The 23,523-nt window shown below is 38.5% G+C and overlaps 1 protein-coding gene across 1 annotated transcript in view; it reads left to right on the top strand.

Annotated features, from left to right (window-relative positions):
* pod1 (coronin pod1) overlaps positions 1 to 23,523 on the top strand; it is a 355,918-nt gene that overhangs the window by 290,895 nt on the left and 41,500 nt on the right. The window contains exons 17-19 of the mRNA XM_068225053.1: positions 9,956 to 10,091; positions 18,434 to 18,573; positions 20,308 to 20,391. Of these exons, the coding sequence (XP_068081154.1) occupies positions 9,956 to 10,091; positions 18,434 to 18,573; positions 20,308 to 20,391 (360 nt within the window). The remainder of the gene's footprint in view (positions 1 to 9,955; positions 10,092 to 18,433; positions 18,574 to 20,307; positions 20,392 to 23,523) is intronic.

The following is a 23,523-nucleotide window of genomic DNA, read 5'->3' as shown; positions in this document are numbered from 1 at the left end:
TGATGCAAAATATGGAAATGAGATAAGGATAGAGATAGGGATAGAAGGGAGATAGAGTAATCTTCCCTATCCTTCACTTGAGTAATTCTTGTCTGGCGCATCCACGTTGAGGGGGTTGGTATCCTCCACATCAGTAGGCCGGTGTGAAGGAGAGCTAAGTTGGCAGGGAGCCAGTCTCACGGGGTATAACGTGGAACCCATGCCCAGGGTTATAGGTGAAGACCTTAACAGCAAAAGGGGTACACCTTGTACTGGATAGGTAACAGTAAAGAGAAAAGAAATGGAGTGAGATTTGTAGTGAATCAGAATGCTGAACCAGTAGCTAAAGTTGAGTATGTAAATGAAAGAATTATAATTATGCACATATATGTAAACAAGGAACTCCTGAAGATAGTACAGGTGTATGCTCCACAGACAGGGTGTAGCGAAGTTCCTCAATGAACTGGAAACACATATTGTTGGAGATAGGATCATGTTAATGGGAGATATGAATGCTCGTATGGGAACTGATAGAGTGGGGTATGAGAATGTTCTGGGCCCACATGCATATGGCAATAGAAATGGAGATGGAGATAAACTGTTTGGACTTTTGAATCAGAAATAACCTGATAATAAAGAACACATGGTTTATGAAGAGGAATAGCCATAAGATCAGCCGATATAGTTGGGATCGACAGTATGGAACACTCATCGATTTTATAATAACAGACCAAGAATGGGACAGATAACATCATGGATACAAAGATAATCCCCAGTGCAAGTATGGAAGGTGATCATAGATTATTAATTGTGGAATTAAAACAAGTAAAAATCCCTAAAATTGTATTGAAGAAGAAGAAGCCAAAGATAAGGATTTGGGAATTGGAGGAGAAGGATAAAAGAATGACATTCCAAGATTGTATAAAAAAGGAAGTTACCTAACACGGAAATACGAAGTGGAGAAGATTAGTGGGACAATTTAAGACAGACATTTGTGGAAGTAGCAATTGAGGTATGCGGGAAAACAAAAGCAAAGGTTAAGGGAAAGGAGACATGGTGGTGGACAGACAAAATACAATAAAAAGAAATAAAAGAAAGGAACAAGGTGAAGAAAGAAATGGATAAGGGAAAGCAAAAAACATATCCGAGGGGTGAGAATAAGATAGAATGGTTACGTATGGAATACAAAAGATTGAAACTACAAGTAAAGAGGAATATCAAGGAAGAAAAGGAGAAATGTTGGGGAGAGTTTACCAACAAAATTAAGATAGTTGTGGAAATCAGAAACTATTATGCAGAGTAATAAAATCGAAAATAAATCAAGAAAAAATCAAGGCATTAGAGAGGGAAGATGGATCCATAGTACATGAGGAAAAGGGTCTTCAGAAGGTGATGGCAAAGTATTTTGAAAAACTTTATAATGAGGATGATTGCTCGGACAAAGAAGGAGATAAGAAAATGAAAATAATAGATGGAGAAAAAGAAGAGAACTCGATAACATGGTTGGAACTTTTCAAGGCAGTGAAAGTAATGACCAAAGGTAAAGCAAGTGGAAAAGATTAATTAAATGCTGATATGATTAAGGCAGCAGGAAGCATTTGACTACAGTGGCTATAATACCAATATAAATGGTCCGTTATTATTCTCCGGACCACCTTTTGAGCAGACTAAAGAGGAAGCGACGTCATTGACTCGTCACACTCGCCGTGGTTGCCAAATGAGCCGGCGCGTGATTCAAAGTTGTACCCCACCACTATAATACAGCACAGCTCACGGACTGAACATCGAATGAATTAAAAATAATTTATACATTAACGTATGCGTGTTAGAATCCCATACCGTTTTGTTAACGGCTTACATCTTTAAACAATTAATTTACTGAATTACATTTTAATGTGAAAACCTACAATCTGCTTTCCAGTCAATGACCGGGTCAGGAATGGAGTAAATAAAGCCCCATCTTGCGGCGAGGACAGGAATTGAGCCGGCTGCCGAAGCCTGTTTCACTCCTCTGGGGCAATGATTAATGAATGACAGATGAAATTAAATGATACTGGAGAGTGATGCTGGAATGAAAGATGACAGGGAAAACCGGAGTACCCGGAGAAAAACCTGTCCCGCCTCCGTTTTGTCCAGCACAAATCTCACATGGAGTGACCCGGATTTGAACCACGGAACCCAGCATTGAGAGGCCGACGCGCTGCCACCTGAGCCACGGAGGCTTTTAACATACTAACTACAATTTCACAGTACAATTTCAATAAATTAGTTATTACAAATATATTTTTATAAAAATATTCGCCTTCTTCTTCTTCTTCTTCTTCTTAATCTGTTTACCCTCCAGGGTTCGCTTTTCCCTTGGACTCGACGAGGGATCTCACCTCTACCGCCTCAAGGGCGGGCGGCCTCTCCTGCTATGCTGAACAGGGGCCTTGTGGAGGGATGGGAAGATTGGATGGGACAGACAAGGAAGAGGGAAGGAAGCTGCCGTGGCCTTAAGTGAGGTACCATCCCGGCATTTGCCTGGAGGAGAAGTGGGAAACTACGGAAAACCACTTCGAGGATGGCTGAGGTGGGAATCGAACCCAACTCTACTCAGTTGACCTTCCGAGGTTGAGTGGACCCCGTTCCAGCCCTCGTACCATTTTTCAATTTTCGTGACAGAGCCAGGAATCGAACCCGGACCTCCAGGGGTGGCAGCTAATCACGCTCACCACTACACCACAGAGGCGGACTATAAAAATATTATTATTATTATTATTAATATACAGTATATATATATAATATTTTATTATTTATTATTGACTATTATTATCTAAATATATGACCTGATTTCTTATTGAAATGAGCTGATACTCACGGGCGATTTATGAAAAAGGGAGAAAAGTGAGGATTATATATGGGCCTACTTGTACTGGAATTAACTGGGAACTGACAGATGAAGTTGAAGATCCAGGCGAAAACCTGTCCCACCTCCGCTTTGTCCAGTACAATTTCAGTAAATTAGTTATTACAAATATATTTTTATAAAAATATTATTATTATTATTATTATTATTATGCAGGAGGTTTCAGCGTCAGCTTAGTTTGTGCCGCAGTAATTAATCTATGTCACTATCGAGTGGCTGCACACCCAAGTCGGAATCAGAACCGGGGTCAGCACACGAGGTAAACTAATCCCGCCGTCAATACTATTCGCTCGGAAAAGTTTATAAACAGACAGAATCATATTTCTCTCGCCGGAAGTAAAAATCTTGCGTTTCTTCTTCAACTGATAACAGTCTGGTGAATTTTTGTTAGGATCCATTGCACAATAATATCCAATAACGAGTAAGAAGAAACCTACAAACGTACAAAAGACTACAAGAATTATGAATTAGCACACAATACACACATACACTGTTTTTCTAAAAGCGAAGCGCACTGATAAAATTCTCTCACTGCTTTTTTAAATAGACTGTGACTGAAACTGCACCCACGTGTTCTTACTGAGTAAGTATGGCAGCTCCGCATTGACTGCACAATTGCCAAAACTCGCCTTGAGTAGCGCACCCCCCTTGCCCCCTCACCTACCGCGTGACAACACCGAAGGCGCTGCCCCTGTCGCCCGCGCCATCCCCTGGTCTATACACTCACTTCCGCTTTAGTCTGCTCAAAAGGTGGTCCGGAGAATAGACATGAATTTTCCAGCTAACTCATTCCTTGTTGCCAGCGTTTCACCCTTGTGTGCTAGGTTGGGCTCATCAGTTGGTACCTAGCACACCTACCAAAATGCTGGCTAGTGCATACCGTGGAGGCCACTGCGTAGGCTACTTGGAGCCAATGGCAGTGCCAATGCACTATGAGAGACTTTGTCTCTTTACCAAAAATCGATGCCTGCTTGGCTATCAGATGATATATATGTTGATTCCCATAGAGAATTTGAAACATTTGTCCGAAATGAGTAAATTTATAATACAAATGGTCCATTATTGGACATTAGAAATTTTCCAGCTAACTCATTCCTGGTTGCCAGCGTTTTGCCCTCGTGTGCTAGGTTGAGCTCATCAGTTGGTACCTAGCACACCTACCAACACGCTTCCTAGTGCATACTGTAACCTACAGTAAGAACCAACCAGAAAGATCTCCTTAATGAACTTATGAGTAAAAAATTGAAAAAAGGAGAGATTTCAGCTGCTTATCAAAAGAAACTCATGGTTCTAAAATGGAAGGACAAGAGAGACTTTTGCATGCTCAGTAGTATCCAAGATGCAGAAATATGAACTGTCCTTATCAGAGGAAAGGACGAAACTAAAGAGAAAGCTATAGTTTGCATTGAGAAGGAATCGATCTTTCATTACGTTCTCCACGCCAAGAAACGGATGAACTATTACCAGAAAATTTTCAGGTATCTTCTGGACCTCATGGTATTCAATAAATTAATCGTTTTCCTACAACATGGAGGAAAATACAATCTCCTGCAGTTCAGAATTCACCTCATTGATGAAATCCTCAAAGTACACAGGATCAGTCCCCTCTGAAGCTATGCCTGTCCTTTCATGTAGACCACTTCATGTTTCTCCCACAGAAAGATTCAGCAGTAGGCATTTTCATTATGTGAATCCACCATCAGAAGAAAGACAGCACCGTGTGAAGATGTGCGTGTTGTGTCTGACAAAAAGGGAGAGACATGAAGCCATCTACAGGTGCAGTTTTGTGTTTCCGTGCTTACCGTATGCAAGAAGTGTAAAAACCAGTGCGTGAGGTGCAGACTGTGTGAATTGTGTACATAATTAGCACTTTCAACACTATGCCCGTACGGGATACATGCACGCTGCTTTCCTGCTTCTGGACAGCGCCCGTATCTGATACGGGCACAATTTTCTTGTGTGTTTATATCCAGCTGCACGTATCACGTACGGTTCCTGTCGTTTAGTTGGAGGTAATAGTTCATCTAGTGACCACTAGAATGCAGCAGTCATCAGGAATTTCAAACTGAAATGATAAACAGGGTAGTGATATTTTGGATATTTTATCGGGAGAAGCGGGTTCAAAGATCGATGAAAGTGATGACAACCCTGCTTACTAACCAGATAACGTATCAAGCGATACTTCAGGTAAGATTTTTTTTATTACGTCACTTTGGAACGTAAGTGTTTAGCTGTATTATTTTACTCTGAATACAAACGATAGAAATACTTCGCCTACAGAAATTTGGGTTTATTTTTTTCGTTTAGATGAAGAGACGCAGGCTGATGATTCACCTGTGCCGGGAGCCTTTCAACAAAACATAAGGCTTCCACTACACTTGTTTCTGGTAGATCGAAGGGTGGTGTTGTACAGAAACTAAATCCTGACGTAGTCATAAATTACAATATAAATAAAACTGGTGTTGATAGAGCAGATCAACTGAACAGTTATTACCCATTTGCACAGAAGACAGTGAAATGGTGGGAAAAGCTCTTCTTCCATTTGTTCCTTATGTCTGTTGTGAATGGTTTCATTCTATATAAAGAGATCTCAAAATCAAAGATATCTCTTGTGGATTACATGGGAGTGATCAATTCGCAGTTAGCAGCTAAAGGAGGAGGAGACATCTCAAGGCTGGAACCTACTCCCTCCCCCAGTGTTGACAGGACTTTTGCTCGCCATTTTCCAGAAAAGGTTCCTCCAACGAACAGTAAAGTGAATGCTACTTGTTATTACAAGGTATGCTCAGACAGGGGCAAGAAGGAAAGTGGTAAGCGCGTCAGAAAAGAGAGTAGATGGTGGTGCAAGGAGTGCAAAGTAGGACTGTGTATAGTCCAATGTTTTCAGGACTACCATACGAAAGCAAACTACGGTATTCCTAAATAGGTAAATATTTTATTCCACTGCATTTGTGTTTATTTGTGGCCTAAGTAGTCGCATTAAATGATTATTTTTTTATTGTTTGAGCAAGCTTATTGGTATAACTTCAATGTAAAAATTGTTTTCCGTACTTTTTTTTTTTTCTTCATGTTTTTCCTAAGACTAGTATAATTAAATTACTTCAGATATTCACTTGTTGATTAACATCTTCATTTTGGATGGTTGACATCTTCATACGGTACAAAAATCAGGCATGTAACATGTTTCGCTGTTCCATAATAACGTGTTAAAAATTAGCAAAAAAAAACCCAGTTCACAGCCAGGATCCATGTTAAAATATGGTAGTGTTGAAAGTGTTAGTGAAATCAGTCCTGATGTGTAAATTTATTGTGATAAAGAAGTGATCATTTTGAGGAAACGATTACAACTAGGCTATAATATTGTATTTCCTCTCAAATTATTACTGAGACTGCAAACCCTGTATGAAATGTATTTTTCTTAACTGCGGTATTTATTTTGGAAATTTGTTGATTAGTTTATGATAAAGTGTATTTCCGGTGTACATGTTTCATAATTTTCCTGGAATTAATATGCAAATTAAGATATTCCAAGAAGAAATTTATAGTTGTAATATTCAGAAGCTAGTACAAGACTTAAGTCATTTTTGCTCCAAAAATAAAAGACCTGCAAATATTAACAAATAAGTGCAGAACCAATTTCTGTATCAGAATTAACATATGTGTAGCATTATTTATCAAGTATTTCAAAATTTGAGGGTTTCTTGAATTTTTTTTTTGAGATACGAAAATTTGTCCCCATCAGAGTGGAGTTACTCTCTTGTGCACTCCCCAGTTAATGGGTTAATACAAAGCTAGAAATGGTACCCAAGTACAGTAGTAACCAAGAATACTAATATGAAGCTCAATGGTCATAATGTATTCCTGGTATCTTTGATTATAGTCATTAAAAGCTTAAATCTTAGTTGTTAATAATATTAATAATAATAATAATAATAGAAAAATTTGTAGACTTCTAGGAATGGGAAACTCACGGCAGAAATACTTCAGAACACAAAGAGAAGGTACAAAAAAGAACAGCTGCTCCACGTAGAGGAAAATCAAGAAAAACACCAGAGATTTCTACTGTATATTCAAGAAAAATCAAAGGATTCACCCCCAGAAATCTGTGTTTTAAAAATAAACGAGGGAAAATCATCCTTGGGAACAGGAATAACTGTGGACATCTGGCTGACTGTTCCCAGAAACTTCTGAACTCCGAACCTCCTGAAGAGAGATTGTTCTTTGGAGATACCCCATTTAAATTATGGAATTTACTCCCATTAAATAAAGAACGAATTAAAGATATCACTAAGGAACTAAAAACCAGCAAAGCTCTGGGGACTTCTACTGCAGAGCTATTCAAATGTGGTGAATAGACTAGTGGTACTATTTACCCATATTTGGGCAACAGAAGAAATCCCAAGTGATTGGAAGAATGCACTCGTTCACACTTCACACACACAAAAAAGAAAGAAGACAGAGCCAAACTCAGGAACTACAGAGGTATCTCCTTTCTTCCTTTAGCATAAAAAAAATCTCTGAAAAGCCTTGCAACGCATTTAAACAAACAGATATGTGAATATCAGGCAGGGTTCCAGGAAGGGCATTTGTATGCAGACCAAATATATATCCTAAAATCATTAATCAAAGTACAATCAGTGAGAAACCGTTGTAGATTTCAAGAAAGTACACGATTCTGTACACCATGGAATGCTCATGAACGTTCTCCGAAAGTTTGGAGCTGATGAAAAATCCATGGCTATAATTAGGCAAACCCTATAATACGCCTTTTCTCAAGTTAAATTTATGGGTGAACACTCTAAACCATTTGAGATTTTAAAAAATGGCTTAAGGAGAGGAGATAGCCTTTCTCTGCTCCTCTTTCGTTGCATCGTAGAAAAGGTGATCAGGGAATGGAGATCAAAAATTACTGAAAATGAAGCTTGGAAAAATGAAATGAAATGGCGTATGGTTTTTAGTGCCGGGAGTGTCCGAGGACAAGTTCGGCTTGCCAGATGCAGGTCTTTTGATTTGACACACGTAGGCAACCTGCGTGTCATGATAACAATGAAATTATGATGAAGACAACACATACACCCAGGCCCCGTGCCAGCAAAATTAACCAATTAAGGTTAAAATTCCTGACTCTGCCGGGAATCGAACCTGGGTCCCCTGTGACCAAAGGCCAGCATGCTAACAATTTAGCCATGGAGCCAGACATTTATCAAAAATTACTGAAAATGAAGCTTGGAATTGAATAAAGATAGGTTGTGGAAAGAACACCCTCATGTTGGACTGTCTAGCCTTTGCAGATGATGTCGTTCTGATAACAGACAACCTCACAGAGCCAAAAAGCAAGTGAAAGAACTACAAAATATTGCGGTCAAAACAGGACTAAGAATTTCCTTTGAAAAATCAGCATTCATAGACTCAAAGCAGATGACATGGACAGAATTGTAACTCGGTTTTGGGACATCCATCGCATACATAAAATAATTTAAATACCTGAGAGGAATTCTCACTCCCGGTGGAAGTGAAAAGGAGGCATTAAAAAGGGTGAGGAGGATGGAGATGGCCTTCAGACTATGTCATGGCACTTACAAATCCATCTCCATTCAAGCCATTTTAAAAGATTACTGCACAGTGGTCAGAACGAAGTGCCTTTATGGAGCAGAAACACTGACAAGGGTGGCAGACTCAGCCCTTGAAAAAAGAGAAAGGAAGTTCCTTTGAAGAATCTTGGATCCAAAGAAGTTGACCCATATACTTTCCAGTTGAAATTGAACCAGAAACTCTATAAAACCATTGAAAAAATTGGCATTGAGGAAAAGAAGACTGGCCATTTTAGGGACACATTAAATGGATGAATCAAGAGTGGTTGTCAAACAAAACACTCCTTCTACAAGAAAAATGGAAAATACAGTCTGGATGGCTTACACAGGTGCACAAAGACCTAGCAGAAGTGGGTGTCTATGAGGAAGAGATATAGGACAGTACATCGGTTAGGAAAAAGGTTGCAGGAGTGAGGATTCATCTGAAAAGCCACTGGCCAAGCCACAGAACATCTTGGAGGAAGAACAAGAAAGGAGAAGCCAAAGACTTGAGGATCTTTGGCGAGAATGCAAAGAGGACATTAGTCTATGTGATGGCCCACAGATAGCTGTATTGATGGTTGAATTATTATTAATAACAATACTGGTTTTATATCTCGCTAACTACTTGCATGGTTTTCGGAGATGCTGAGGTACCAGAATTTTTTGTGCCGGTAAATCTATAGATTTGAGGTGGGTGTATTTGAACATCTTCAATACCTGGAAGAGTTATGATTGAACCTACTAACTTGGAGTGAGAAGGCCAGTGCTCTTGATGTGTGAGCTGCTCAGCCTGGGAAACCTGCGTTAAATAGTAAGGCTTGCCCTATGTACATACTATAAATCTCTTTCTTCTTTTTCTACTGCTTTTCCCACACCTGTGGGGTCGCGGGTGTGAACTGTGTCGCACATGTGGTTTTGGCCCTGTTTTGCACCCGGATGCCCTTGCTGACGCCAACCCTATATGGAGGGATGTAATCACTATTGTGTATTTCTGTGGTGGTCGGTAGTGTATTATGTTGTCTGAATATGAAGAGGAAAGTGTTGGGAAAAACACAAACACCCAATCCCCAGGCCAGAAGAATTAATCAGTCTATTAAAATCCACGACCCAGCCGGGAATTGAACCCAGGACCCTCTGAACCGAAGGCCTCAACGCTGATCATTCAGCCAATGAGTTGGACATACTTTAAGAATAAATAAATAATAGATTTATGCTAGGACCAGTACTGTATATGATTAACAGGGTATGGTAGCTGCAGATGTCAAAAGTTTGGAAACCACTGCCTCAACTTGTTAAAACCATACTGAAGTGAATTGTGCCTGTTCTTCCAGTAATGTAATATTGAAGACGTTTATTGTTAGCAGGTTGTAAATTTTGTCTTATTTGCTTGTAGCCATTACTTGTACATCTCTTTGCTTGTATGAAGATACATTTCTGTTCAAGCCATAGTTTAGAGGAGTCCCGATGTATTAACCAATGCTGATTTTGATTGCAGAGCGATTTATTCCAAGATGATCTGTTTCCACCAACTAAGGTGACTTGGCAACCCACAGTGACAAGTGAACAGTGGTTCCAAGGCATGGACAAGCCTCCTACCCGTATCAGCCTGAAACCTGAAGGCATGGAATGCTGTAAGTAAAGCTATTTCAGTCATGAATACTTCTGATTTATGTAAATACAGTAGTATATTTGATTATTTTGGATAGCTCACTGAAAATTCGTATACTACCATTCAGGAACTTGGTTTTCAATTTCTTCTGTTGATAAGCTATATTCTCATTCTTTTTATTTCTATGTCAAGGTGGCTCCTGGGAACATTTTGCAGTAAGGATGTGTTTGGTGCATTTTGATAGATGTTTCTTTCTATATTCTATTTTATTCTATGTTATATTCTGTTTTCCTATCCTTCCTGTTCCTGTTAGGATAAGCCTACTCCATTTCTTCTTTCTAGTTTAACAGATGAAGACACAGATAGCTTAGAAATTTATGTATAAAAGAGGAGAAAATCCTATTGTAGGAGTAAGACCACCAAGTTGGGATGAGGCACAGAATTGAAAGAGCTGGAGAAACCTGTTGAGATTTGAGCCTAGACTCCGGTACGGCATTGAAACAGGGATAAAGTCAGACGAGGGAGAAATGGCTTTGAGATATTCTATTGGAGAATGCTTCAAATCCATTGGAAATACCTTATTATTCATGAGGAATTCCTACAAACAATGAATTGTTACCAAGAATAGAGAATTAGAACAAACAACATCACATGAAAAGACAAACTTCTCAGATCATCATTTCTTTATTTTATTCTGTGGGAAATAATGAAGCAAACGGACTATTAAAAAAGCAGGGATTGGTGCTCAGATATAATTGACATATAATTATCCTTGCAAAAGCAACTACACTTTAACGATTTTCAGTTCTTATTTAGAACACTGATAAACCCGAAAATGTCTTCTTGGAAACAAAACAATTTGCATATCCATAACACCAAAACTCTTCACGCTATAGCCGTAAATGCGAAACCACGTATGGGTCTATACCACGTATAGAGGTCGGCGGCTAAGGAAGAAAAGGGGGTCTATACCACGTATAGAGGTCGGCGCTGAGGGGTTAAATAATCAAAAAGTAAAACAAGATTATTTCCTTTGTATTCTTTTTACTTCCAAAGTGTGTTCAGCACACCCTCTGGCAAAAGCATTTTTTTTTTTTATATATATCTCTCTCTCTTTTGCAAAATTGCTATTTTATTTTACTATGTATGAAAGTATCACTCAGGATGGATTCTGCTATACATGAGATGAAACACAAGGCAGTAGACAAGCAAATGAAATTTGCACAGCCATGTTTAAGTATTTAACCACTGTTGGTAGTCACATTCCAAGTAAAAATATAATAGCTGTCCCGGTCAAAATAAGAACAAGCAGATGTTAGCCTGGATCCGTAAGTTCTTCGAAGGATCTCAAAACGTACAAGTAAAACTGACATTCCTCTTGCCAGGTCACCCATAAATGCCTGCAGATTTCATCCATGTAACAATTGATTCATTCATACAAAAGAGAATCAACCTTCACAAGAATTGCAAACATTATATCATGACATCATAATAACATTGTTATAATTTACAACCTAACAAATTATCTTAAGTGCAGTTTTGACAGTATAATATAGGAAACAGTTCAGTCATTTTTCAGAATTCATTTTGTAGGACCATTTTTAATGTTGTAGTGCGTAATGTTTAAGAAGAAATTAAACTTTGTGAACAAACAGTTTTTCTGTCTCTTGTAAAATAACACTTCTAGTGCTTACAACATTTTGGCTTTCTAGGTGCAATATTATATTTAGCTTATGGCATATATGGACAATAATTTTAAAATTATATTATAAATACAAAAGAAGTATTATTCGTTGCTTTTTCATTTTGGGCTGATTCTTTCTTTCTTTCTTTCTTTCTTTCTTTCTTTCTTTCTTTCTTTCTTTCTTTCTTTCTTTCTTTACTGCAATGATAGACTACCAAATCTGATAAAGTACAAGTATACCATAACACTTAAATATTGAATGCATGTTTAACCATGAAAAGTTTTCTGGAGTTAAGTACTATGAAGGCGATTTCTAATAATAAACACAGTGTATGCGTTCACGCCATTTGACACTGAAACGAGAAAAGTAAATCATTAAGAATAGGAGAATGAAGAAATAACAAAATTACTCGCTACTAATGGCTGACACACGTACAGAGCAAATACACCACTGATCTTGGAGTCATTGAACCCTCTAATGATATATCAGTTTCACTGTTACCAGCTTGCTTAATCATGACTAAATGTTTGACACAGTTCTCCACTGCACTTTCAGTTTCCTATGCCTAATGTACCGATGTGTATGGTGGACAACTATACTCCAGTCATCTGCACTAACATTCGTCACAAATTTGGCTAATAGTTTTCTAATTTGGAAACAGTGAAATACTTATTTTTTGCAGCAATACAACCCTTAATCTGAACCCAAATCTTCTCAGTTGGATTAATGTGGTGGCGTTAAAATAAAAGTCCAATTACGTTGGGTCCATGACTTCCTGCAATTTTGTCAACAAAGTACACTGGATATTGAGGTTCTTCATGAACTACAGAAGTTCACCTTTCTTCATGTCATGACTAGAGGTAGAGACTAAAAATGTATGAAAATTACAAATTACACTGATAAACATATTCAAACTTTTTTTTTTTTCTCCTTTGAATGAAAACAGGTGATTATTTATAATTTGACCCCACCGAATCCAAATCTGAAAGTAGAAATGCTGTATTACGTATCGTTTTCCCTGGATTTTTTTTGTTTTAACACAATCATGCCCATCATCTCAGCAGGCTATTTAAATGGCTGGCCCAGCTATTCCAGCTGTTAGTGACAGCAAACAACAACAAATTATTTTCACAATAAGTTCTAAACTAAACAATATATGAAAACAAAATTTTGCACATACCTTAAAGTCTTGTAGTGTTTCTGGAGGGTGTGGTAACTAATGTCACACCTTCAGGTACTGTGCTTTCTGTCATGTGTCCAGGATAATTTTATTCACTGTCATCACTGTCACTCTCACTTAGTTCAGGAATTAGTTCATCACCTGAGTCTTCATACAGTAGGATGTTGGAAATTTTGTCAACATTTATATTGTCCCTAAGCGCCATGGTTACTCATCAGAATGTGACTGACTATACACACGCTTGTGCAATCGCAAACCAACCTTGCAGCTAGCTTGGCCAGCGCTAGCTTTTGTTCAGAAATGGAATTTAAAAATGCATTGGAAAGGAAAATCTCCAAGGCCATGTCATTTCTGGTGAGTAGTCATAGAGTAAAGTATTCAGCATTAGAATTAAGCGATTGTTTACTTCAGCCTTTAATTGTAACGAGTTTACAACTGCTGTCAGACATGTTATTTATGCATTTATTATGAAAACATTTCCATTTTTCATTATGGAACAGCAATTGACGTGTATTACTAATCAGGCCCGATATCGCTTTTGAATGTCGCCGAGAGCGCTCGCTCATGGACATAGCAAGGAAACGATACCAAAGATGATCGATCACATGCAATACCCTATTGGTGGGTGCATAAATATCGGTAACGGAAAAAATCGCACGCGCTTAATCACTCAATAACGGATGTGTCAGTGATAAGCCTCTCCCTGTAACCGAAGGATAATACAGTTTAATATAGGAATTTTGAAGGGCCAGACAAAACTGTTGTTGTAACGGGGTTCTTGTTATATGCCATACTCGCTATAGCGGACTTCTACTATAATTCTGTTTGAACTTTCTCTGGCTAGATCATAGCTAAATGGTTAGCATGCTGGCCTTTGGTCGCAGGGATCCCGGGTTTGATTCCCAGCAGGGTCGGTAATTTTAACCATAATTGGTTAATACCGTTGGAGCGGGGGCTAGGTGTATGTGCCGTCTTCATCATCATTTCATCCTTATCACGACGCGCCGGTCGCCTACGGGTATCAACTCAAAAGACCTGCATCTGGCGAGCCAAACTTGTTCTCGGACACTCCCGACACTAAAAGCCATACGCCATTTCATTTCTTTTAGTTCGGATTGGGAAATAAAGTGAAGTAAATTTGGATCTTGTTTGAATATGAGGGTCTGTTTCATCCACTGTCCATTCTTTAGAAGGCTGAAGAATTGGTATAAAATCATGACTTTTTTTTTTTTTTTTTTTTTTTTTTTTTCAGTTTGCTTTACATTGCTCCAACACAGATAGGTCTTATGGTGACGATGGTATAGGAAACGCCTAGGAGTGGGAAGGAAGCGGCTGTGTCCTTAATAAAGGTATAGCCCCAGCATTTGCCTGATGTGAAAAGGCTGCCAACAGTGGGGTTTGAATCCACTATCTCCCGAATACTGGAAACTAGCCTCACTTAAGCGAATGTAGCTGTCGAGCTCGGCAGATCCAATTCTCAAAATCTAATAGAGAGCCAGGAATTTAACGACGGCATTCCCAAGTTTACATTTCACTGAAGACATACAAAAAATTGCATAAAAATGAAATGCCTGAGAACTAAAAATTTAAATTATATTTACGGGTGTAAAATAACACCACCAAATTAAATGCTCGATATTAATTACACAGGTCTGCGATGAGAAAAATATGAGGGAAGTTATATCTGAATTTCATGTATTTTTTTTTGTGCTGATTTCAAAAACAGTAATGAAAAAGTTCTATAACGGCACATTTTCTTGAAAAATTCTATTGTATTTGGATTTTATGAACATTTACCATAATTTGTTTTCGGCGTTCAATTTCTTCCCTCCCTGTCTGACCATCATTCTACCATAGTGAAACCTACAGGTTACCCCTCTGTGACACATCACCATCCTTCCCTCTCCATCGCAATTGCTCTCTACCAATAGCATCACGCGAATCCTTCTTAGATCATCTCTGTTCGCTGACCTTGCAGGAACGCACACCAAGTAGAGTCGTGCGTGCGCTATACAGTGGCAAGTGGAAACTTCTTCACAGAAACCGTTTTATTTAACGGTTGCTTTTCTTTGTATGTTTCGTGAGATATGGCTTCCATTTCGAGATGTGAAAATGTGTCATATGACCTCGCAGGAACGCTTACAAAGTAGTGTCGTGCATGCGCTAATACAGACACAAGTGGAAACTTCTTCACAGAAACAATTATAGCAGTTGCTTTTCTCTGTGTGTTTCATGAAACATCGCTTCCAGTTTCGAAATGTTGCAAAAATGTGCCAGATTTCAGTTATTTATGTGGCGAATTTGGTGTTAAAAAATCGTATGAGGAACATTACAGGCTAGGTTAGATATGTTGCATATTTTGACATGAAACTTGGAGACCAGGACAAATTGTGGGCTCATAAAGTTTGTATGCAGTGTCTCAATGATCTACACTTGTGGCTCAAAGGAAAGAAGACTGCTGTAAGATTTGGAATTCCTGTGACATGGAGCCGAAAAACCACTCCGATGATTGTTAGTTTTGTTCCTACCATGTCCATGGGTATAACCGTAGGAATCAAAGGCTAATCTCTTATCCTAATAACGTGTCATCAGCCATATAACCCGTTCCTCGTGGACCTGACGTGCCAGTGCCGTTGCCTCCTACCGAATCACCAGCCATCCCTTCAGAGTTTTCAGACTCGGAACATCCTGAAGTTCAAGCTCCGATACCAAACATAAGCCCTCTGAAGGCGATTCGCCCCAGCCCTTCTCAAGTTGAACTTGATAAGTATTTTGAGGAAGTGGAGAAACTGGTCTATTGTTCTAATGTTCCTGGATTGATGAACAAATTTAATATCGCCTACGATAAAGATGAATGGAGGCTGTTTATAGATTCTTCGGAAAGGAGCCTGAAAGCTGTCCTCCATAACGGAAGCCATATGCATCTGTACCAGTTGAACACTCGGTGCATTTAGAAGAATGCTATGAAAACCTGGTGCTCGTGCTCAACAAAATAAAATATGCCGACCACTGTTGGACCATCTGCGGTGATTTGAAAGTAATCTGGTCAACAAGGCGGATATACAATGTACCCATGTTTCATTTGTGAGTGGTACAGCTGCGATAAGACTGAACGTTGGGTTAAAAATGAATGGCCCAAAAGACAAAATCTTGAAGAATTTGATTCAGAAAAGCTTAGTTGACTAAGGTTAGGTTGAATGGAGAATCCCATCTTTCAATACTTACTTGTTTTTTATTGCTAGTCTATGTATGTATATAACATAATCCAGCTTAAAATCTAATTACAATATTAAAAAGTACATGTTTCATTCCTAATATGGAACATCTTCAGCTAAAAAGATAAAAAAATTGGCATAAACAAATAAAAACACTGATGATGATGATAAGATAAAATGGTCCTTCATGTTGGGTTAAAACCTCAACAAGTCAATGTTCAAGCTTGAGATAAAAGCTAACATAAGTGATATTCTTTTTTCGAAAGCTTCCTTGGAATTTCTTAAGACGTTTCTTCCTCTTACAACTCTTCTCTAAATTATAGATGATGTCGACTAATAGCTCATCAACTTTAACAGGCAAACTGCTTGCACCTTTCTCAGCAGCCAAGTTAATCAAATGGCAAGAAAACAAGGAAACAAAGAAGATACTGAAACATGTTTGCCCAGGATGGCTATCATTAGGAAGTTGTCTGCAGAGGCTGTTAGAGCAATGGGATCCACTTCTTGGTTTCCTTAAAGATGAGGTGCTTGTTAATGCTCAGTGTGCATCAACTACTAACTTAAGAGAAAAGAGAAAAGATACTGAGTCGTCAGAATTGGTTGCTCCCAAAAGTTTTGCATGTGTCTCAAAATCTGACACTCCTGTGCTAAAGAATAAAAATATTATTCAAAATCGTGATGAACTTTTTTTTATGGTTCTGTCATCAGGCTAAGGCGTACTGTGCCTTCCTGTATGTTGTCATTCCTTTATTTGAGAATCTTAATTTTACACTTCAGAGTGCTTCCCCTCACATTCATAAACTACTAGAACTAATGACGAACCTATTAAAGCAGCTGCTTTCCAGATTTGTTAAACTAAAAGTGATCAAAAGTTCCTCTTTATGAAAGTTTCATATCATTCTATTGAGAATTAGAGAGAGAATGATGAGCTAGTCATTGGCATTGAGACAATGAACTTGGTAAAGAAACTTAATGATAGAGCTAAATCAACATTCTTTTCATCTGCCAGGGCTTACTACTGCATTGCTGAGTGTGAATGTGTGTTCAGCTTGGTGAAAAACAACCAAAATCAGTTTAGGTCCTCAATATCAAACAAAATTCTGGATTGTGTTTCTGTTTTGAAAACCAGAAGTACTGGTCCATGTTACTCGAGTAGTTTTCCTCCAGAATTTCTGAAGAAAGCAACTCGTCTCCATCTGTCCTCTCCAACCTGTGATGAATAATAGCCTGCGTACTGTGAACTTGACAGAATTTTAGAAATAAGTGTACATGTTTAGTTTAATTTTGACGGTGACATTCATATTGTGACCTGCAAGTTAAAATTGCAGAAGAAAACTGTTTGCGTACTGTGTGAACTGTTTCCGGTGTTAAGTGAAAAAAGATGAGCATTCATCAAGATGTAACTGTGTAAGTATTTAATTTCAGGCATGGTCATAACCTGTGTTTGACTTGTATTAGCATTGTTTGTAATCTCTCCCCTTGGCCGTCCTTTTTCACTATGTCTCAAGACTTCATGATGCATGTGCGTGTTGTCGAGGTTTTTCCACTTTAGGATCTTAGGTTTTTTTTTTTTAAGCTGGCAGCTATGCAAATCTATAAACACTGCAAAATGCTAATTTTTCAAATCAGAATGCTAAATTACTGATTTCAAATTACTAAATATCACTGCCGGGCTGAGTGGCTCAGACGGTTAAGGCGCTGGCCTTCTAACCCCAACTTGGCAGGTTCGAACCTGGCTCAGTCCGGTGGTATTTGAAGGTGCTCAAATACGACAGCCCCGTGTCGGTAGATTTACTGGCACGTAAAAGAACTCCTGCGGAACTAAATTCCGGCACCTCGGCGTCTCCGAAGACCTTAAAAAAGTAGTTAGTGGGACGTAAAGCAAATAACATTATTATTATTATTACCTACATATACTGTATTTTTAAGACTAAAGCTATAGATTGTTGGAATGAATATGTTGAAGAAAATTGAATAAATTAATAATCTTCAGGGATAAAGAATTGCAAGGTGTATGAAAAAGGGTCTCTTTCCTATGAGATTAATAGACCTATGTTGCACAGTGTAGCTTGAAGCTACAATTTTAAAGGAAGGAGCAGGGAAGCAAAAGAACCTACTCAACTAGCTGGGACAAGAGGTTTAAATGAGTACATTTATAGAATTGTGCTGACTGAATACTGAGACATAACAGTCTATAATGGAAAAATACAATGTTTAATTGTATCTGTGTAAATTATTACTCCACTGCCTGTCTGATTCATAATTTGTATATGATGTATTTCAGTATCTGAGATGCAAGGGAGTTGTCAGCCTGTAAGTGGAGGAAAGAGTGCTGCAAACCCTTTTCCTGGTGTTCAGCAACCACTGAACAGACTGGGATGGAGTGCAGACCTTGCAGGAGCTACCAAGGAGAAACAGGAGCAGGTATGTCAATTGCAAGCAGAGAAGTTCTATCTAAGGTGCTGTGATATTCTGCAATTCATGTTCAATTGCTGGTTGTTTATATGAAGGAAAGATGTTCAGGTCTTGCACTTAAACATCCCTACTTGCATTTCTTTGGACAGTTCAGAAGTTTTTCACTGGTAATTGATTAGAAAACTAGTAAAGAAGAAAGAGACAAATACAGGTCAGTATGCAAAGGAGCAAGGAAAGGAGTGACAAAAACATGAAAATGTGAAAGGACAAGGGTCTTATCGATCCAAATGAAATGCTCAGTTTCTACAATTTTAAGTGGAATCCAAATCATAGGGATGTCTTTTCATTTTGAAAATCCCACGTGCATTGGCTGGAATTTGAAGTTCAGTCCCCTTTGTGAGGAACCTGGAGCAATGCCACTCGGATGTCTTGCCCCCTTTGCTCTTGTCTGAATGTACATATGTAAATCAAGCTCGTTAGGTTTCTTTGCAGTTGAGTTTGATGTAGTCACAAAGAGGCACACAAAATGCTGTCAATTGTGTACACTATTTCATTTACAAGTTATATGTACGTATTCTACACACACACACTCTCTCTCTCTCTCTCTCTCTCTCTCTCTCTCTCTCTCTCTCGTCTCTCTCCTCTCTCTCTCTCTCTCTCTCTCTCTCTCTCTCTCTCTCTCCTCTCTCTCTCTCCTCTCTCTCTCTCTCTCTCTCTCTCTCTCTCTCTCTCTCTCTTCTCTCTCTCTCTCTCTCTCTCTCTCTCTCTCTCTCTCTCTCTCTCTCTCTCTCTCTCTCTCTCTCTCTCTCTCTCTCTCTCTCTCTCTCTCTCTCTCTCTCTCTCTCTCTCTCTCTCTCTCTCTCTCTCTCTCTCTCTCTCTCTCTCTCTCTCTCTCTCTCTCTCTCTCTCTCTCTCTCTCTCTCTCTCTCTCTCTCTCCTCTCTCTCTCTCTCTCTCTCTCTCTCTCTCTCTCTCTCTCTCTCTCTCTCTCTCTCTCTCTCTCTCTCTAATGAACCGCCATCTTGTCAAACATTCGACTGCTACAGTAGCATGTCAACAGAATCACAACACGAGTTCATGACTTCCACACTAGTCTCGCTAAAAAACAACTCAACTCCACGCTCAAGACTGTCTCTTTATATACGTTGCCTGGCCAGGCTTCTAGAAGAATGATGCATGTTTTCTCGTCATTTCAAGAGTCTCCAATAGCCTATTTACAATGTAAGGAGGTTTCTACACAATTCCATTTGCACATTGTGTTGTTCTGGACTTGTTACGGTGTGTTGCACAACGTTGCCTTGGATTATACATCATATATACAGGTAATAATTAATATATACTATTAATTACGTGTTCTTATATTAAATAAACTCATATATATATATATATATATATATATATACAGCAGGTGTTTCATGATATAACCTCACAAATAATACGATCATAATTATACCAAATAAAGTCCTGACATAACTACATAAATAATAATAATAATAATAAGAAGAAGAAGAAGAAGAAGAAGAAGAAGAAATATTTCCATTATTTACCCATGGGTTAGGGAATTGCTTCGAAGTTGTACTAGCCTGTTTACACTTAGTCTATTACACTTGCATCAAGTTGTGTGCTAAGATTCCCCTCCTGTTCTTGTTTTTTGAAGAAAAAATGGAAATCAGTTTTCCAAAAGCAAATTTTGCCAATGAATCAGTCAATTAATCATTTTATTTTTTTATTTTTTCCATAACAGATACAACGAGCAGTTAGCAGTCGCATGGAGGTGAACCTCAAGTTGGAGCAAGATGAAATGGAAGGAGTAGATGAGCGTGAGTGGGTGAGTCTGGTAGTCAGTCACTTGTGATTTACTGATTTTTCTTGTAGAATAGCGATTCTCAGGCTGTGTATCTGTCCCTCCAGTTTTCTGATGATATTGAGAATAGTAAATAATGCAACATTTTGTGAAGAGGTATATTAAGCTACAGATGCTTTGTGTAATCTAAACACTTTTAGGACTGGGCATGTTTTAAAACTGTGTGCCTAAAAGGACCAACAGTTTACCGGGTGATGTGATGAGATCAACCAAGGCGTATTTTGAAGTTCTCCTTTCATCAACCCTTAACATAAGTTGTAACTGAGATATTGATATGATTTCCCCTCCACACTGTTGAGAAGGGCATATTGTGAATAAGAGGACTATTCCAAAACTCGTTTTAGGTTTATTCATCATCATCATCATCATCATCATCAGGTGTCCAACTCCAGTCACCCCAGGTGTGGTTAATAAGCCCCCTCCACTCCTTTCTGTCCTTTCACTTTTCCTGCTCCATTACTTCTTGCCAAATCCAATGCAGCTTCTCTAATGTCCTTCCAAATCTGATCCACCCACCTTCTTCTCGGTCTTCCAACTGGTGTCCTTTCCCTTAACTTCTCTTTCCAATTCCCTTCTTGCTACCCGTTCCTTTCCCATTCATTTTACATGTCCGAACCATCTCAGTCTTGCTTTCTGTATCTTCTGTACTAACAGTTCTATATTTAGCTCTTCTCTGATTTTAATATTTTGAATTCTATCTCTTCTTGTCTTTTTAACTGATGTTCTTAAAAATTTCATGTCTACTGCTTGGATCTTACTATTTTGTCTCTTACAAGTTACCAGTGTTTCTAGTCCGTATGTTACAATTGGTATGACATACTGTTTGTATAATGTTAATTTCATTCTCTTGGGTGCTTTGTCATCCATAAAAGCTCTCTGACTTGATAAAATGTTGTACTTTTACGTAATCTGTTATTAATTTCAAGGTTGATTTCATCACTTCCAATAATGCTACCCAGATATGTAAACCGTTCTACATTCTCTAACCGTTCTCCGTCTATGTTCACTTGGCTTCTCTTTTTCTCTTTTTCACAGTGTATGACCACAGTTTTCTTTTTACTAAATTACCATTCCAAAAATCTTCAGATTTTCATTCCAAATGTCCAGTCTCCTTTGTACTTCCTTTTCTCCCTTTCCCCAAATCATCACATCATCTGCAAATACCAAAGCATTCACTTCATCACTGATGATACTCTGTTTTACATGTTTTATGATTTCATCCATCAATATAATAATATTATTATTATTATCCATCAATATAAAAACAATAATGGTGACAGTGCACTTCCTTGCTTGTAACTTTTTTTTGTATAAAATGTTTCAGAGTAGCCACTCCCCACTTGTACACTGCTTTTACTCTCATGATACAATATTTTTTTCTTGTTAATTAATGATTTTGGTACATTCTTTTTCAGTAAGCATTCCCATACATGTTTTCTCTTAACTGTATCATAAGCATTTTCAAAATCCAAAAATGAATATGATTTCCTTGTTCCTTTCCAATGTTTTTCAATTATCATTCACACTGTAAATATGAAGTCTATTGTTTATCTATTTGGTCTAAAGCCATATTGTTCTTCCTCTGACTGTGTTTCTATTATATCCCTCAGTATTTTGTCTACCCCCTGTAGGTCGGGGACGCAGATGATGAAGAATACACCCACGGTATCCCCTGCCTGTCGTAAAAGGCGACTAAAAGGGGCAACCAAGGGATGATTTTATTAGAGTCATGAAACTACTTGTGATTAGTACCACCATGTGAGGAACACCATGGGTCGCTTTTACTTGCGCATAGCACCACTATGTTAGGTACATTTAGGTACAAAATAAGTTTGTGATTATTAGCGATAGTGTGTGGCTCAGGATGCATTTTACAGTACCTGTGATTCGTACCCCTGTATGAGCAATACCATGGGATGAGCGACACCATGGTTCTGCCTTGCCTATGCTTAGTACCCACTATGTGAGGAGCACCACGGGATAGTGCGGGTCATTGTGGTTAGTCCACGTATGTGAGATACGCCATAGGTTTGCGTTGCCTGTTAATAGCGCCGCAGTGTCCGAAACACCATAGGGCTCTGTTACATGTGCAAATTTCATTACCTGTGAATAGTACCATAATGCATGGAATACCGCGAGTCTACACTACTTTTGATTAGTACCGCAACATGACAAATAGCATGGTTCTATTTTCCTAGCGATAAGTACCATTATGAGTGGCCGATAACCTTGATTGTGGAACCGTTTCGACTACAAGCATCGTCGATTCATTATTGCGCTTTAGAAGCAGTCCCTTGGTCAGTGATACTATTATTTAACATTAGTTTCTGGGAATGTGGGGCATTGCAGGTTGGATCCACTGATTGTTTTAACTTCATATCCATCTTAGTCCTCACGTTTTCAAATCTGGTCAGTGGAGGATTATGGATTTTTAAATTGTCATAACATTTTTGTCTCATTTCATACCATTAGGGGCCGATGATCCAGATTTTGGGCCCCTTTAAACAACAAGCATCGTCAGTCTTTCGTCTATGACTTTCTCCGTTATTTTTAGCCCATGTGATAATAGGGTTATACCTCTATAATTTTCACATTTCTTCCTATTTCCTTTTTTTGAACAGTGGTACAATGCTTCCTTGTTGCCAGTCTTCAGGTATCCTTTCATTCTTCCATATGGCATTGAAGGCTCTGTATAGCCACTGTAGTCCAATGCTTCCTGCTGCTTTAATCATATCAGCATTGAATTTGTCTTTTCCACTGGCTTTACCTTTGGTCATTGCTTCCACTGCCCTTTCAAGTTCCAACCATGTTATCGGATTCTCTTCCTCTTCTCCATCTACTATTTCCATTGTCTTATCTCCTTTCTCCAAGCAGTCACCCTCACTGTAAAGTTTTTCAAAATACTTTGCCAATCACCTTCTGAAGACCCTTTTTGTTATGTACTATGGATCCATCTTCCCTCTCTAATGCCTTGATTTTTTCTTGATTTATTCTTTTTCATTTTATTACTCTGTATAAATATTTCTGATTTCCTCGACTACCTTGCTCAATTTTGTTGGTAAACTCTCCCCAACATTTCTCCTTTTCTTCCTTGAT

The sequence above is a fragment of the Anabrus simplex genome, chromosome 1 (genome assembly GCF_040414725.1).
Source record: "Anabrus simplex isolate iqAnaSimp1 chromosome 1, ASM4041472v1, whole genome shotgun sequence".
Taxonomy (NCBI): domain Eukaryota; kingdom Metazoa; phylum Arthropoda; class Insecta; order Orthoptera; family Tettigoniidae; genus Anabrus; species Anabrus simplex.
This window is presented reverse-complemented; position numbering and strand designations above follow the sequence as displayed.